This window comes from Anneissia japonica, unplaced genomic scaffold (genome assembly GCF_011630105.1).
Source record: "Anneissia japonica isolate Jap-2015-1 unplaced genomic scaffold, ASM1163010v1 scaffold288149_len51077_cov118, whole genome shotgun sequence".
NCBI lineage: Eukaryota > Metazoa > Echinodermata > Crinoidea > Comatulida > Comatulidae > Anneissia > Anneissia japonica.
Window position 1 is genome coordinate 8,257 of NW_022682902.1, and position 15,428 is coordinate 23,684.

General features: G+C 31.6%; 2 protein-coding genes across 2 annotated transcripts; both read right to left on the reverse strand.

Moving 5' to 3' along the window:
* Positions 1-3,919: 3,919 nt before the first annotated feature.
* On the reverse strand, positions 3,920-7,226 carry LOC117112369. Its single transcript, XM_033255477.1, has 3 exons — positions 6,641-7,226; positions 5,994-6,101; positions 3,920-4,512 (listed from the first exon to the last, which is right to left on the reverse strand). The coding sequence occupies exons 1-3, from the start codon at positions 7,215-7,217 to the stop codon at positions 4,226-4,228; spliced, it is 972 nt and encodes a 323-aa protein (XP_033111368.1). The 5' UTR covers positions 7,218-7,226; the 3' UTR covers positions 3,920-4,225.
* A 118-nt stretch (positions 7,227-7,344) lies between these two features.
* Positions 7,345-8,733, reverse strand: LOC117112464. The gene is made up of 2 exons (XM_033255582.1): positions 7,497-8,733; positions 7,345-7,380 (listed from the first exon to the last, which is right to left on the reverse strand). Exons 1-2 carry the CDS (start codon positions 8,679-8,681, stop codon positions 7,345-7,347), a joined length of 1,221 nt encoding a protein of 406 aa, XP_033111473.1. The 5' UTR covers positions 8,682-8,733.
* Positions 8,734-15,428: the final 6,695 nt, after the last annotated feature.

The following is a 15,428-nucleotide window of genomic DNA, read 5'->3' on the forward strand; positions in this document are numbered from 1 at the left end:
TTTTTTTTTTTTTTTTACCAACCATGGTGGGGCTGAGGTGGGTGGTTCCTCGGTCTGTGAAAGTCCCTCCCTCGTTCACCTCTTTTTCGAATTCCTGGATCTGTCACTGTTGATGTATTATATAATTATTTTTTCACTTATTTATAATGCGTCTGTTGCAATTTTCACTTTATCCTCTCAAACAGTCCTAAGAACGTTCAGAGTGCGCTACTTCACAGGGGGATTCGCCCCTTGACCCCGCCGGGGGCATACGTAATTCGCATAACGGCTCCCCCCCTTTCAAAATCCTGGCTACGTCCCTGACTTGGAGTATGTATTATACTATCTTATCTGCTTGTTATGCCTCGAAAGGAACTCATCCTTTTTGCCATCAAACTCGGTATTAGCCGTAAAGTTTACATCTGGGTGGATATTCTGTCCTGTTCTTTGATAGGTATTGTCTGTTATAGAAGGAGTCCCATCAACTATCAAATACAACAGTTGCCAATCCATACTCTCTCCTGACGAACTCTGAGTATGCCTGTACAATTGTGCCGTAACTGTCTCCTCTCTTCCATAATGATGTAAAAGGCAGCCTCCATCTAGATCACAACATTCAGTTTCCGGTACGGTGTCGTAGATTGCTGTAATTGACAGCTTACTTGCATGATCTATAACAACTTGAACAAATTGTGGTTTGTTGATGAACAAATTGTGGTTTGTTGGCCTTCCTAAAAATGTTTAGTCTCAAAAAGTGATGGTGGAAACGGACTAAGTTTATTACTCATTACATCTTTTAATGTAAGATCTCCCGATTTGACACAACAAGGAATCTTTGGAATAAAAATGGCAGGGTCAATGGTTCTATCAGGAGCAACTTTAATGGCTTTTTCATCTACAAGTGTTTTGGCTTTATCTTTTCTTTTGGCTTTACCTTTTCTTTTGCATCGTGAGTGGATTTCGGTATTGGGTTTGGTCTACAGGAGTTTGTGCTTCGAACAGGTCATTCCATTCATAGAAAAAGCCTTTTGATGGAGAAAGTGTACCTTTTTAGCAAGGTTTACCTAGGTCGAAACTAACTCCGGCTGTATAAAATTGATTAGAAGATTGAAAAAGTTATTCTTGTTTATGAATATATAAGGATTACTACTATGTCCATTTTTATTGATCTAATCTACGTAAATTTACTTTCAGAGTTTTAATTTATTTAATTAGAAGTGTTTCGACATTTATTTGAAAATATTATATGAAATAATGTAATCGTTAAAGATTAAAAATATTTGATAATATTTAAATAAAGATATGATAGAACAATATGATTGAATTATGTTAATTACAGACACTATGTATACACAGGCCTAGTTCTAGAATCCAGTTAAAATATGTAAATATGTATGAAAATGATATACTTATTTATATATTTATATAAATATTATGCGTAAATATATATTAGTATATTAAATTTAATTTAATGAAAAAACAGAAGAAGCATAGGAAGAAAGAAGTGGAAAGAACTTTGGAGCGGCTGAAATATTTACCGAAAATAAACAATAATAATCATTTTGTCATTATTGCATCACTTTTATTTTGAAAATTTGTTGGAACTAATCGTCAGAGGTCAAGGTGCCGGCAGCCTCATTGGACATCGATGTTGAATTATGAAAAGTGTAGGCCGTGGCACCGAGCTCTGACAATTAGTGCCCAAAAATGTTTACAAAAACGTAATACAATATTGGCATATTGACGACTTTTGTATATTCCCGCTCCAAAATCTCTTTCCTATTCTCCTCCTTCCTTTATTCTTTCACAATTTGCGTTTGTTTATACTTTTTATTCATAATTTTATATACTACACACAGTCACTAGGTTTAGGCCTAGGCTAGGCCTCGGCTATGACTATTATTATATTATTTAATACAATTTTAATAAGATTAATTTAACATGGACGTTAAATAATTTATACTTAAACAATACAATAAATTTAAATATAAATAATATATAATAACCTTAATGAATAAATAACAATAATAAAATGTGGACATGGTGTCACTACTACAATAATAAGGTGAATACTTTTCAATCTTATAATCAATTTTGTATAGCCAGAGTTAGTTTCGACCTAGGCAAACCTTTGCTATTGGCTCTTCCATTTCGTTAAAAAGGTACACTTTCTCCATCAAAAAGGCTTCTTCTATAAATGGAATGACCTATACGAAGCACGAGCTCTTGTAGACCAAACCAGTACCGTTACGATTTTAATCGTGCGGGAAATATACTTGAGATAGTTTAACTTCGAATCATGCCAATCAGAGAACTTCTTTCAAAAATATATTATTTTTAGTGCTTGGGCGCAATAGATTCATTCACCAAGAGATTATGAAAAGACACTTCAAAGTAATCTTCATTTATTGATGCCTGTTTATTCATGTTTACCATGTTGAGTGTTACTTTTCTAAAATTGCTAATGTCAAATATATTGCCGTAAGACAAATTAACCAATCAGAAAGCTTCTTAAAGCAGGTTATTCCAAAGACTTGTTGACATACATTAGGTAAAATAGCGAAAATTTTAAATGATAAATAAGACAATGCTGGATGTTTTTTACAATTACATACATCATTAACAAATAACAACAAAGCTTATGTAGTTATAATAACTGATTTATGGCTGTTTATACATGGCGGCCATTTTGCACGCCATTTTGAATTTATTCATATTGGTCATCACATTAAAAATTGTCTCAAATGACTTATTGACCCATAAAGCCTGATATTGATGATAAAACCCGCAATTACAATACAGTTTGTAGCTGTTTTATGATATTGGCGCCATTTTGGCGGCCATCTTGAAAAGAACTACTTTCCGGTGGTCGGATTTTGTAAGACTTTTTGTATGTTATTTAGCACATCTAATACTACCAAAATCCGTTGAAAAACCTTTTGTTGCAATTTTTTGGGGGTTATGCCCTTTTTTGAGCTATATCTACTCTACTATACCAGAAATAATCACTTTCTTAACGAGATAAACATAGGGCGGCTCCGTTGATAGATCAAAGGGATTACTTTGGTTATATCTCCTTCTTTTTTATACCTCCATGCACACATAAAGGAACTGATCAATGGCACTGAATTGTACAGTATTGATATACATGTAAGCATAAAAACTTTGAATATGAACATCCAGTATAAAGGGCTGAATATAAAAGTTTAACTGTGCTTTTAAAAGAACACTCAGTTATTACATAAAAAGATCTAGTTATTTTGAGTCCCATGTTACCCAACGTCATAAAATTACCAAATTTGAAACCAAACAGAAATATGTGTGGCCTATAAGCCAACTTAACTTTCCTCCCCTCTAAAGGCAGGCTTACGTTGACATGAAAATGAAAGGAAAACAACTCAACTCAACTGGCCAATATTAAAGTGCTTTGCACAAATAAATGGAACTGAATGTTGCTCAACTTGTGTCAACATAAGCGCACTCACAACTACTGTAGTTTTACCAAAGTTGCATTCAGTTCCATTCAATTACACTTGTTACTCCACTAAATCATTGTATATTAACAGTAAGTAGTCCAGTCAATCTAAGAAAAATACTGTACTAAATACTTAACCCAAAAAATATAGATAGAATCATTTTTTGTGCAAATGTGTTGCACAAATATCCACATATTATTAATATACATGTAAGAAATCTGAAAAGTGGAAAGTTGTTATAAATTTCAAGTATATTAAATGAGTTTAATTCTAACACTTTTGCGTCTCATTGCACAATTGCAGTGCTAGAGCACAGAAAGTCTGTTGTTGCTAACTAAAGAATATAAAAATTAAGATGCAGTAGACACTTGTTGTGCGTGAATGCAGTTGTATTGACAGACGTTTTAGTGATACACTCTCCACATCAATTTGCATTTTTTTCTGTTTTTGTAAATACTTGAAGAGATTATTGAATAAATCATATCAACATATGGCAGTGTGTGCTTAACATCGCGTTGGTATTTGTATGTTACCAATGGCTCTGTGTAGCTGTCTATTTTATCTTTAATAATTCGTTAGCAACAACAAGCATTTTACGTTGCAACAAAGCATCAGAAGTTAATTAAGTATCTTTAAATGTATGACTTTCCTGTTATTAGATTTTTTTAGGTCCTTTTAGCATATTAATTGGTAAATTTGTATCTATTGCAATTTTTTGGTGTTAATCTATAGACTGACTGAACTATAGTGTAGCAGAATGGTAATTTTCATTACTTTCTTTTTTTAAAACACGGTTCGTCTCCCTTTCGGGCATTAGCAGTTATCTTGTTTCGAATGTAATCTTTATTGGACCACCTTCTTTTGTGTAGGCAAGGCTCTAAGCTCTTACACTTCTCTATTTCAGACTTCCCAGGCAATTTTGAAACTGTAATGTACTTGCCTAGGTGCCGATGAACCGCCGCTTTTTCTTGGGTCGTCCAGGGTGTCTTTTTTAATTTCTGGTTGTGGGTGGTCAATGCTTTTTTGGCCTGGGGATCATCATGTCTGCGTTTTTTTCCTAGATCAAGAAAAATTGAAATATAGTTATTTCTGAACAACAAGCTTCTCAAAGCTTGTTAGATGTTAGCCAAAACCATTCACTTAGACACAACATTCGTCTGTTGCAAACATGGGGTACCGTCTTTAGAGTAGACAGAATACCCTGGGTTTATTATGGTAAAAATTTTGTCTGAAAAAAATGCATTAAAAACTGTTACATTTTGCTGTTTATTATGCATTGGGTTACCATCTAAATTGCAAAACCTACTCACTATAAAATATATTGAAACTTTGGAAATTAATATATTTGAAAGAAAACAATAATCACAGGTTCCTACAGTACATGGCATATAATGTTAGCTTAGTAGAATTTGATCAGTATTAGTTGAAACCAATTAATTAAAACATGAGGTTCCACTCTCCTTTAACAAGATGTGGCTCTTCCAACCCCTTTTAGATGACCTTCTGTTAATTGCTGTGTATACACATTTGAAAAATAAAGGTAATAAATCTTAATCAGTTGGCAGTTCGCTGGAACCATGCTGGAAATACTTTAAGCTTGTGTTAAGTTTGTTTTGTTTTAATTATACAGAGACAACTTTATATATAAAGCCTTACATTTTTTAGGATAGAAGGTACATAGTTTTAATTTAGTACATACTGCAAAGAAACTAAATAATATCCACGCGCCACAGTCATGGATAACCTGAGACCCAGGCTTAGTAGGAGGGCAAAAAATGAAATTTTTTATTGTTGTAACTTCTTGTAAAATGCTCCGTTTTTTACGATTCAAACATGTAGGTAGGGTTATTTTTTCTAATAAATACAACTGTTGTTATAATTCAGATTAATTTCTTACATATAATAAAATATAGTTTTTTTAGACAAGCTCTCAATGTGAAATTATTTATTGGCTGGTAGACAACTAGCTCTCATTCAATGACCTTAAAGCTCACTTATCCTGTGACTTATAGCACATCATGGCCATAACAGTAATTAACTGAGGGGTATGAATTCCCGATTTGTCTATGTACAACTCGGGTTTTGCTTTAAAGGAGAATGGAACAGCATGGGACATATGTAATGCAGGTAGATTTATGTGAATGTTTTATGTATTTTAAATAAGCCTTTGATACCATCAAATGCTGACCTTTTAATGCATTACAGATATTAGAAATATGAATGACTGATTAACATCTTACAGGAAATTTACACTGTTGCTACTGCCAGGTTACTAAACACACTGATGTAGATTAAAAAAGTTAAAAAATGGGATTCATCAAGGAAATATTTATATCTCACCAGATGTCTAATCGGACAATTTAAGGGATGAACATTGTTATAATGAGAAGCTCACAAGCAGATTTAGCTTAAATATATCTGAAACACTCTGTTTCTGAATAAACTCTTACTGAATGACATTTGAGAAAAGAACCTCTCTGATTTCATTGCCTAATTACATACAGTATCATACTGATTAAAATTAGTGAATGTGAGTACCTTTTTGTTGATAATTCTCTTTTTCTATTTCACGGTTATGTACTGGCTCATCAATAAAGTCATCATCAAAATCAGATTCTTCTTCATCGTTACTTTCTGCTGCAACCTCTAACCATAAAAGAAAAAAAATCGATCATAATTAAATTTTAAAAAATGGTAGAGGGGTCAGAAGCTGAGTAAAACATTTACAAAAAATTGCCTGTCTGTGACTTATGGTTCAATATCAAGTACAATATGTGCAATAATTTTCATGTAGAACTTTTTTGAAATTGTATTTGACCTGAAAACATGTAAAATAGGCTAAAATCAATATAATGCCACAAATCAAAGTCATATTTCAATATTATATTACAGTATATAAATTGACCATGGAAGTGTGTTATTTTTAGTATGGCAGATATTGCTGATGAATCACATTATTAATAAATTATTTTAAATATCAAAGAGTATAGTTAGGACTGATGCATAGTTTACAAACAATTTCAAAAATGTCATTTGATAGTCTAATTAATTCATTGAAACTTTAATACAAAAAAGGCAATCAATACAGCAATATACAGTTTAGTGTGAATTGTTACTATATACTGTATATGCATAATTACTGACATTTCAAGACGTGAAAAATTGGTGTTTGTATAAAACTATACCTTCATTTTCCTGCAGGTTGAGTTGATCCAAACTTTTTCCTTGTAAAACCTGTCCTGGGTCTTCACCTTCGAGCGCAATCAGCAGTTTGGAAACTTTCGCCACTTGAATTGTTGCATCGGGCAGGCGATAGTATTCTCTGTGAATGCGAACATCGTGCCCTAAGAAGTTTGCTAGAACATCTAATTCGTTATCCTGTAATGCCATTATCTGGGACATAGTTGCTATATGCTTTCGAAGTTGTGTAGATCTTAGTAAGTTTGGCTGTTTTGCCCCACACGCATTTGAAAATTTACGCAATGTGTCGCATGCACGAATGCAATTAGTTGACCCTTCTGGAATAGCAAATACATAGAGGTTATCTTTAGCTATTTCCACTGTATCTCTTTGCTTTACAAGCTCATCGACAGCTGATTTCACACTCTCGGTGATCAGTACAGGCACTGACCTCCCACGTTTGCCAACAACTTCCACTCGCCAGATGAATCTTGCTAAATCTTGCTCAAACTTGCTCAACATTTTCATATCAACCACCTGTGATTCTCCTTTCTTTAAGTTTCTATAGTCTGACATTGTCATTTTTGAAATCTCTCCTTGACGTTTTCTGTTAAAAAACAGAATTTGTGTTAGTGTAATCTCTGCAAGTTTTCTCCAGTGTTTCTTTATTTCTTTGCCTGTTCTTAAATCAGCTAAAGTAGTATCTGCTTCATGCCTTAAGTATTTTGAGAGCAGGACTACATCGCTAGTTAACGGGATTAACTTTGGATTATTCCTTTTATCTTGATAGAGTGTTCTTAATGCATGTGATGACACTTCCCATTCCCAGTTTTCTTCATATAGGGTGATAAAATTTCTGGCCTGCTTCTCTTTGGCAGTGTTTCCTTCAGTCAAAGCCTGACACACAATAAGCATGGCCACTTTCTTTAGTAAGTGCCCAAGTTTTAGAGCTAAACTTGGTGTTCTGTATTGGTGTGTTTCATTATCAAATCCGGAAACACCTCTCACAGCTCTGAGTAGAACTGTAAAGGTTGACGGCACAATTAAGTCAAGCGCTGTAGCACACTCGTTTCCACTAATATGCCGGTATTCTAATACCAGACGTGCTAATTCTCTAAGTTTGCAACGTAGTGTTTTAAATTGTTCTTTGTCATGACCATGTTTGAAACACAATTTTTTGGCCAAATCCAGTATAACAGAATCTCCTTTGATGCATCTGGATATATCATCACTTTGAAGGGAGCACAAAATTTTGTGGAGCACCTCACCAGCAAGTACACCTTTGGGCGGAGGTAACAGCATACGTCCATCTTTGACATTACATTTTTTTGTCTTTATTTCAACATCTTCAGAATCCTTCACCATTCTTAATTTGCACTTGTGTCTGTAGAACTCATTTCGAGAGAAGTATCCAAGGCAATCAACACACGGTTGGTAATCATTGGGATCCCCATATTCATTTGGGCGATAAACAACTATTAGTTGACCAACTCCTTCTCTTAATACCTCGTAGTTGTGAAGATGATTCCCATAATTTCGGATTTTGATCCATAATTTATCTTTATCTGGTCCTTTCTTAGCAGCTAACCATTTAGCAACCATGGGCTCATTACTGTGTTGAATCATGTGAACTATCAGTTTTTTCATAGGGCGAGAGCATACATAACAGTAGGCTGGTTTATCATATGATCGAAAAGAAGAATTATTAGTGGTCATTACAGTGACCATACCATGATTAACCTTAGCTTTTTTTGAGATTTCTTTGCTTTTCTGCTTGCCTGGTGTTTGGGATTCATCAAACTCTTTTTCTTTTTCACTACTATCAACATTGTGGTTACTCCTTTTTGGCAATGGATTTACTTCCGAATGTGATGAACTCTCATCATCCGAATCAGTCTCGGGAACATAATCATCACTGCTTGTAATCAATTCTTCATCACTTTCTACCAACTCTTCCTTTTCTTTATGCCGACTCCTACATTCTATGGAGCTAATGGTTCTGTCACTTGACATAGAAGAATTATTAGTGATCATTCCAGTGACCATACCATGATTACCCTTAGGATTTTTGGAGATTTTTTTTTGATTTTCTGCTTGCCAGGTGTTTGGGATTCATCAAACCGTTTTTTCTTTTCACTTCTATCAACATTGTGGTTACTCCTTTTTGGCAATGGATTTACTTCCGAATGTGATGAACTCTCATCATCTGAATCATTCCCGGGAACATAATCATCACTGCTTGTAATCAATTCTTCATCACTTTCTACCAACTCTTCCTTTTCTTTATGCCGACTCCTACATTCTATGGAGATAATGGTTCTGTCACTTGATATAGAAGAATTATTAGTGGTCATTCCAGTGACCATACCATGATTAACCTTAGGGTTTTTGGAGATTTTTTTGCTTTTCTGCTTGCCAGGTGTTTGGGATTCATCAAACCCTTTTTTCTTTTCACTTCTATCAACATTGTGGTTACTCCTCTTTGGTAATGGAATTACTTCTGAATGTGATGAACTCTCATCACCCGAATCATTCCCGTGAACATAATCATCACTGCTTGTAATCAATTCTTCATCACTTTCTACCAACTCTTCCTTTTCTTTATGCCGACTCCTACATTCAATAGAGCTAATGGTTCTGTCACTTGATATAGAAGAATTATTAGTGGTCATTCCAGTGACCATACTATGATTACCCTTAGGATTTTTGGAGATTTTTTTTGCTTTTCTGCTTGCCAGGTGTTTTGGAATTATCAAACCCTTTTCTTTTTCACTTCTACCAACATTGTGGTTACTCCTTTTTGGCAATGGATATACTTCCGAATATGATGAACTCTCATCATCCGAATCAGTTTCGGGAACATAATCATCACTGCTTGTAATCAATTCTTCATCACTTTCTACCAATTCTTCCTTTTCTTTATGCCGGCTCCTACATTCTATGGAGCTAATGGTTGTGTCCCTTGATATATGAAATGTTGAATCTGAGGGATAAAATAATATTATTGTGTAAAATAAGTGAAAACTCAACTTTACAAAATCTTGAAATTGTCATATAAAAAATACTGTATATTCCTGCATATATGTCACCCCACTCCCCTCCCCCCCAGCACTTAATGCATTGTTTACATCACATCAACCGGAAATGCGTAGTTTAAAAAAAATTTCAAATACTACAATGTGATTGTTCAAATGTTATAAAAATACTAATTCTATTCCCTTTCAAATTGCTAATTGGTTAAATATTTTAATTATCCGAATAAGGCGCTCTAAGTATGCTTGAGTAATTAATTATATTTTCTGTTCTTCAAAAACCTTCGTAAAATGTATGTGTTGCTCAAACTGACGTGTCAAATTGAGCAAAACCATAATTCAACAATTCAGATCACACAGGACATGCTTGGTGGAATGCAGTTACAGTACAGTAGAAAATGTTTCTTTGCTCTTCATCAAAGCCTTTGATTTATAAATAAATAAAACATACCTTACTCTAAATCCTTGTCAACAACTTGACTGTCATTGCTCTCATTTCTATCATTTGTACTAGAAAGTGATTCAAGTAGTATTCTCTCTGAATGGAAGAAAAGAAAGATTTAATTTTAAAAATGAATAGAATCAGAACAGGAAAACTTAAGTTCAGTGTACAGATTAATGTTGTTTTTAATGAATGACACAAGAATATAAATTAATTACAATATAAATATTAAATAACAATAATTATGTGTTAATTTTGATTATATTTGATATCAAAATCAAGCCCAAGTTTAGAATCATTTTTACATATAAAATGATTCACTTGGATACAAACTTGGAATCTCCAATCTTTAAATTTAAGATCATTGTAATCTGAATTTTAAACTTAGATTAGTGAACCAATATCTCTATAATGACTTTTTTTTCTAAACCACATTTTAACTCAAATTAATTCAAATGAGTTTATCTGGAAACGATTGCCTCATACTTTTGGCTATAATAATGTATTTTTTATATTTTTCTTTCCAAAAATTGACTACTAAATAGCTATTATACAACACATGAATAAATTCTATTAAATTAATTGCCTTTGAGGGGTTGACCTTGTTTTATATATTTTTCACTTATTCTGGTATACTTAATTTTTCAAAAACAATCAGTAATAAATAATAATAAATAAAACACACCTTCTTCTAAATCCTTGCCAGCAACATGACTTTCATTGCTCTCATTTCTATCATTTGTACTACAAACAAGTAGTGTTCTCTCTGAATGAAAAAAAATAATTTAATAATTTAAAAATGAAATAATAAAATCACAACAGCAAAACTTAAATTCAGTGTACAGATTAATATTGCTTTTAATGAATGAATCAAAAGTTTAAGTTAATTACAATAAAAACATTAAATAACAATAAATTTTATAGGCGTTAAGCTTGGTTATATTTGATATTAAAACCAACCACAAGTTTAGAGTCAATTTTACATATAAAATGATTCACTTGGATATATCAAACTCGGACCCTCCAATCTTTAAATTTAAAATCATTATAATCTCGATTTTAAACAAAGATTAGTCAACTAATATCTCTATAAATGACCTTTTTTTTTTCTAAACCAGACTGTGGTTCAAATTAATTCGATTGAATGGTGAGAATATTGGAGTTTAACTATCTAGAAACAATCACGTCATACTTTTGGCTGTAATAATGAATTTTTTTTTATTTTTCTTTCCGAAAATTGACTACTAAACAGCTATTATACATTACTTGAACAAACTCTAATAATCTGATTGCCTTTGAGTGACTGACCTTGTTTTATATATTTTTCACTTATTACGGTATATTTTATCTTTGCAATCATTAATAAACAATAAAATAAAACATACCTTCCTCTAAATCCTTGTCAACAACTTAACTGTCATTGCTCTTATTTATATCATTTGTACTAGAAAGCGATTCAAGTAGTGTTCCCTCTGAATGTGAAAAAAAAATTATTTAATAAATTAAAAATGAAATAATTGAATCAGAATAGTAAAACTTCAATTCAATCTACAGATATGTTACTTTTAATGAATTAATCAAGAATTTAAATTAATTAAAATAAAAACATTAAATAATTTTCATTTTCATTTCATATATTTCTTCTCATAATATACAAAAATAAAAACACAAAATCAGGTTGACGGCAGTGCAGAGAAGGGATTCCAAAAAAGTGAACTCAATCACTGTCAATGTTGATCTCCCAGAACACATGTTTCAAACATGAAATTTAAAACTTTTAAAAATATATGCAATAGACAATCTTATTTCAAAAATATTATCTAAAATACCAATTTTGAAGAATACAAATAAACAATTTAAAATGTTAATCATTATAACTTAGTGTTGATAAATGAGATTTAAAATTCCTAATAAATAAATTTAAATTAATTACAAGGATATAAATAAAATTTAAATAATGGTTTTAATATCAAACATAAACAAGATTAACGCATATAAAATTTAGAGTCATTTTTACATATAAAATGATTCACTTGGATACAAACTCGGAACCTCCAATCTTTAAATTTAAAATCATTATAATCTGAATTTTAAACAGTTTAGTCAACCATATCTCTATAAATGAATTTTTTTGTTCTAAACAAGACTGTGATTCAAATTAATTCAAATAAATGGTGAGAATCATTGGAGTTTAACTATCTGGAAATGATCACTTCATACTTTTGGCTATATTGATAAATTTATTTTTTTTTAAATTTTTCTTTCCAAAAATTGACTACTAAACGGCTGCTATACATTACTTGAACAAACTCTAATAATCTGATTGCCTTTGAGTGACTGACCTTGTTTTATATATTTTTCACTTATTACGGTATATTTTTTTCCAATCATTAATAAACAATAAATAAAACATACCTTCTTCTAAATCCTTCTCAACAACTTGACTGTCATTGCTCTTACTTATATTATTTGTACTAGAAAGCGATTGAAGTAGTGTTCTCTCTGAATGGAAGAAAAGAAAGGTTTAATACTTTAAAAATAAAATAATAGAATCACAATCAGTGTACAGATTAATGTTGCTTTAATAAATGAATCAAGATTTAAATTAATTACAATAAAAACATTAAATAATAATAAATTTTATATGTGCTAAACTTGATTATATTTGATATAAAAGCCAAGCCCAAGTTTGGAGTCATTTTTACATATAAATTTTAAATTTAATTTTCTATTTCCACAAAATTTACTATTAAATACTGTAGCTATTATGCAACACCACAGTTGTAATTCCATTTATTTGATTGTTTGAAAACAGGTCATGTGAGACTGAGTTAAAATGATTATTCCTTGTTAATTTGGGTGTACTATTCAACAATCGTTTTATAATAATTTTTTCATCTCCAAGAAGACAAAAATCTCAAATGCAAAAAAGGAAATTTGGCCAGGCCTAAGCATTCTGTGTGACGATCCCAGTTACAAAATGTGTGTGGCTGCTGGTGGTCATGATCATTAGCACTCGCTTCTGCCACTGATATATGTAGGTCGATTTGCTTTTATATTTGAGTAGCACTACAATTTTGTTTTATATCAACTAACTTACTTTTATACACATCATCCTCCAGTTCAGTTTCCCTTTCTTTAACACAGTCAATAATCTATAAAATAATAAATGATTATGGAATAAAAAAACAAATACAATATATATAGTTTTATAGCTGTTTATAGTTTAATAAAAATAATGAACAGGTGGCCAACATTTTGAGCAATTAAATTTGCAATACTTTTTAAACAATTTAAAAACACATGCCTGCAAATTACGCCTATATTAATTTTTTTTTAAATTATACAATACTCTAATTTTTATAAATATTTTACTGTTTTAATTATAGCACACACAACAGATATTACAACATTAATAAATTTAGCAATGATGCATTATTCAAATTGAGTGTTTATCTAGTTCTATAATTATTTCTTAATATTTTTTCTTCTTTACTTAACAGAAAAAAGGAAGGAAATGAGCAAATTTCAATAATAAAACATGGATTCCTAAAATCCCACCAATGTGTGTCATTTGCATCAATAATTTTAGTAAATATACAATGAAATATCGCATTTTTGTTGTGGTGGTAGAGTGTACTCCATCGCACTTGGCGCCTCAGTGATGCTTGATATACGCGATGTAAAGTCATTGTGTCAAGCAACAAAACTACTATTACACTTCTTGTGAAGAATTACATTTTACATTATTTCTCACTGTTTTTAAACAAACTGTTCAACATGCACCTTTGACAAGTAATGACCATGTTTGGGATTTTCTTTTTTTGCAATTTGTATGCATATGGTAGTTTCACAAACTTAAAAGAAAAAAAAAATGAAGATATGGATGCTTGAATTGAATTGATACTTCAAGAAATATAATTAATATTTAAATTTCACACAACTGTGATGCCTGAAAGTGGCAATCAAAAATATGTACTTATTTGATGTTCAAACAATGACCTTGTAAAAGAATCTTCATTGTATTCAACAACATATTTGCCTGAAAAGATTTATGTGCAGTATCCTATCAGTCACTTTTTGTTGTATTTCTTGCTTTCTTATAATCAAGCACTCAATGTAGAATAACAATATATATAAAATAACGATTTTAGGCCATGTAATTTTTTTTTTCACTTTTTTATTTAAAATTTGAGAGTTTACCTTTTATATAGTCTTTTATAGTGGCTCTATGCCATGTTCCGCTTGGTGGCCAAATGGCCTCAACTTTGTCTCCAACTGCAAACTAAAAAAGTAATTTAACATTTTTTCAAATATTCAAATAATGTATAATAAAAAATATTTGCCTTGTACATCCACCATAAAGAAAAAAATAATTTTCCAAATCATAATTTGATTTCTGTCATTAATTAGTAGATTGCTCAACTACAGTTTTCTAGTTTAAAAAAAAACGAGATATAGCATCAATTTTCAAAGTCATTTTAAACTGTGAGTGTGTCATAATTCAATCTTCTAAAAGGTCAATATTCTTAGAATTTTCTCACCTCAAAATATAAAAGAAACACAAATCAAAAATTCTGACCTCCCAAGTCTCAATTAACTTGAGTCTACTGCTTTTGAAGGAGGTGTCACTCACTCCTGAAAAACTACAATTTTTTCCTGCAAGTTACAAACTTCTTCCACATTTCTATTATTTTTCTAAATGGAGTGTTTCATAGTGGCCAACATATACGGATTGACCGTGAGACTCACGGATAATTTATCATTTACCAGATTTACTACGGATGAACAAAAACTCACGGATTTCTAGCTTACTCACGGATCAAGATTTTTAAACTAATAAATAATGATTAGCGAACAGCATAAACAGTAATATGCATTAGATAAATAATTTGCCATTCATCTGTAGCCTAGTGTTATGTAGCAAAGATGGGTAAGCGTAGGGTGTGCAAGTCCAATACGCTTGACGTTGGAATCGTGACAAACGACGTCATTTACGCCGGCTGCCATCGGTTTGCTTTAGTACCCAGTAATGCACCGCGCATGGTTTGATTGATTGTTTATCTGTTTTCTACATGAAAGTCTGCAGTACACCTGATTTATGAATAAAAAGAGTCCGTTAAAAAAAAAAAAAATATATATATATATATACCAAGCAACTGGTGCTTACTCATCCCAAGTTTACATATAATGTAGGCCTAGGCCTACCTTTTTGTCAAATTTAATTGAGTTTAACATTTGGGTTTTATTTAGTTTTCATAGTTGACTTAATATAGTGACAAGATCAATCAATCCAGTAGTTAAAGAAAGTACCTAGAC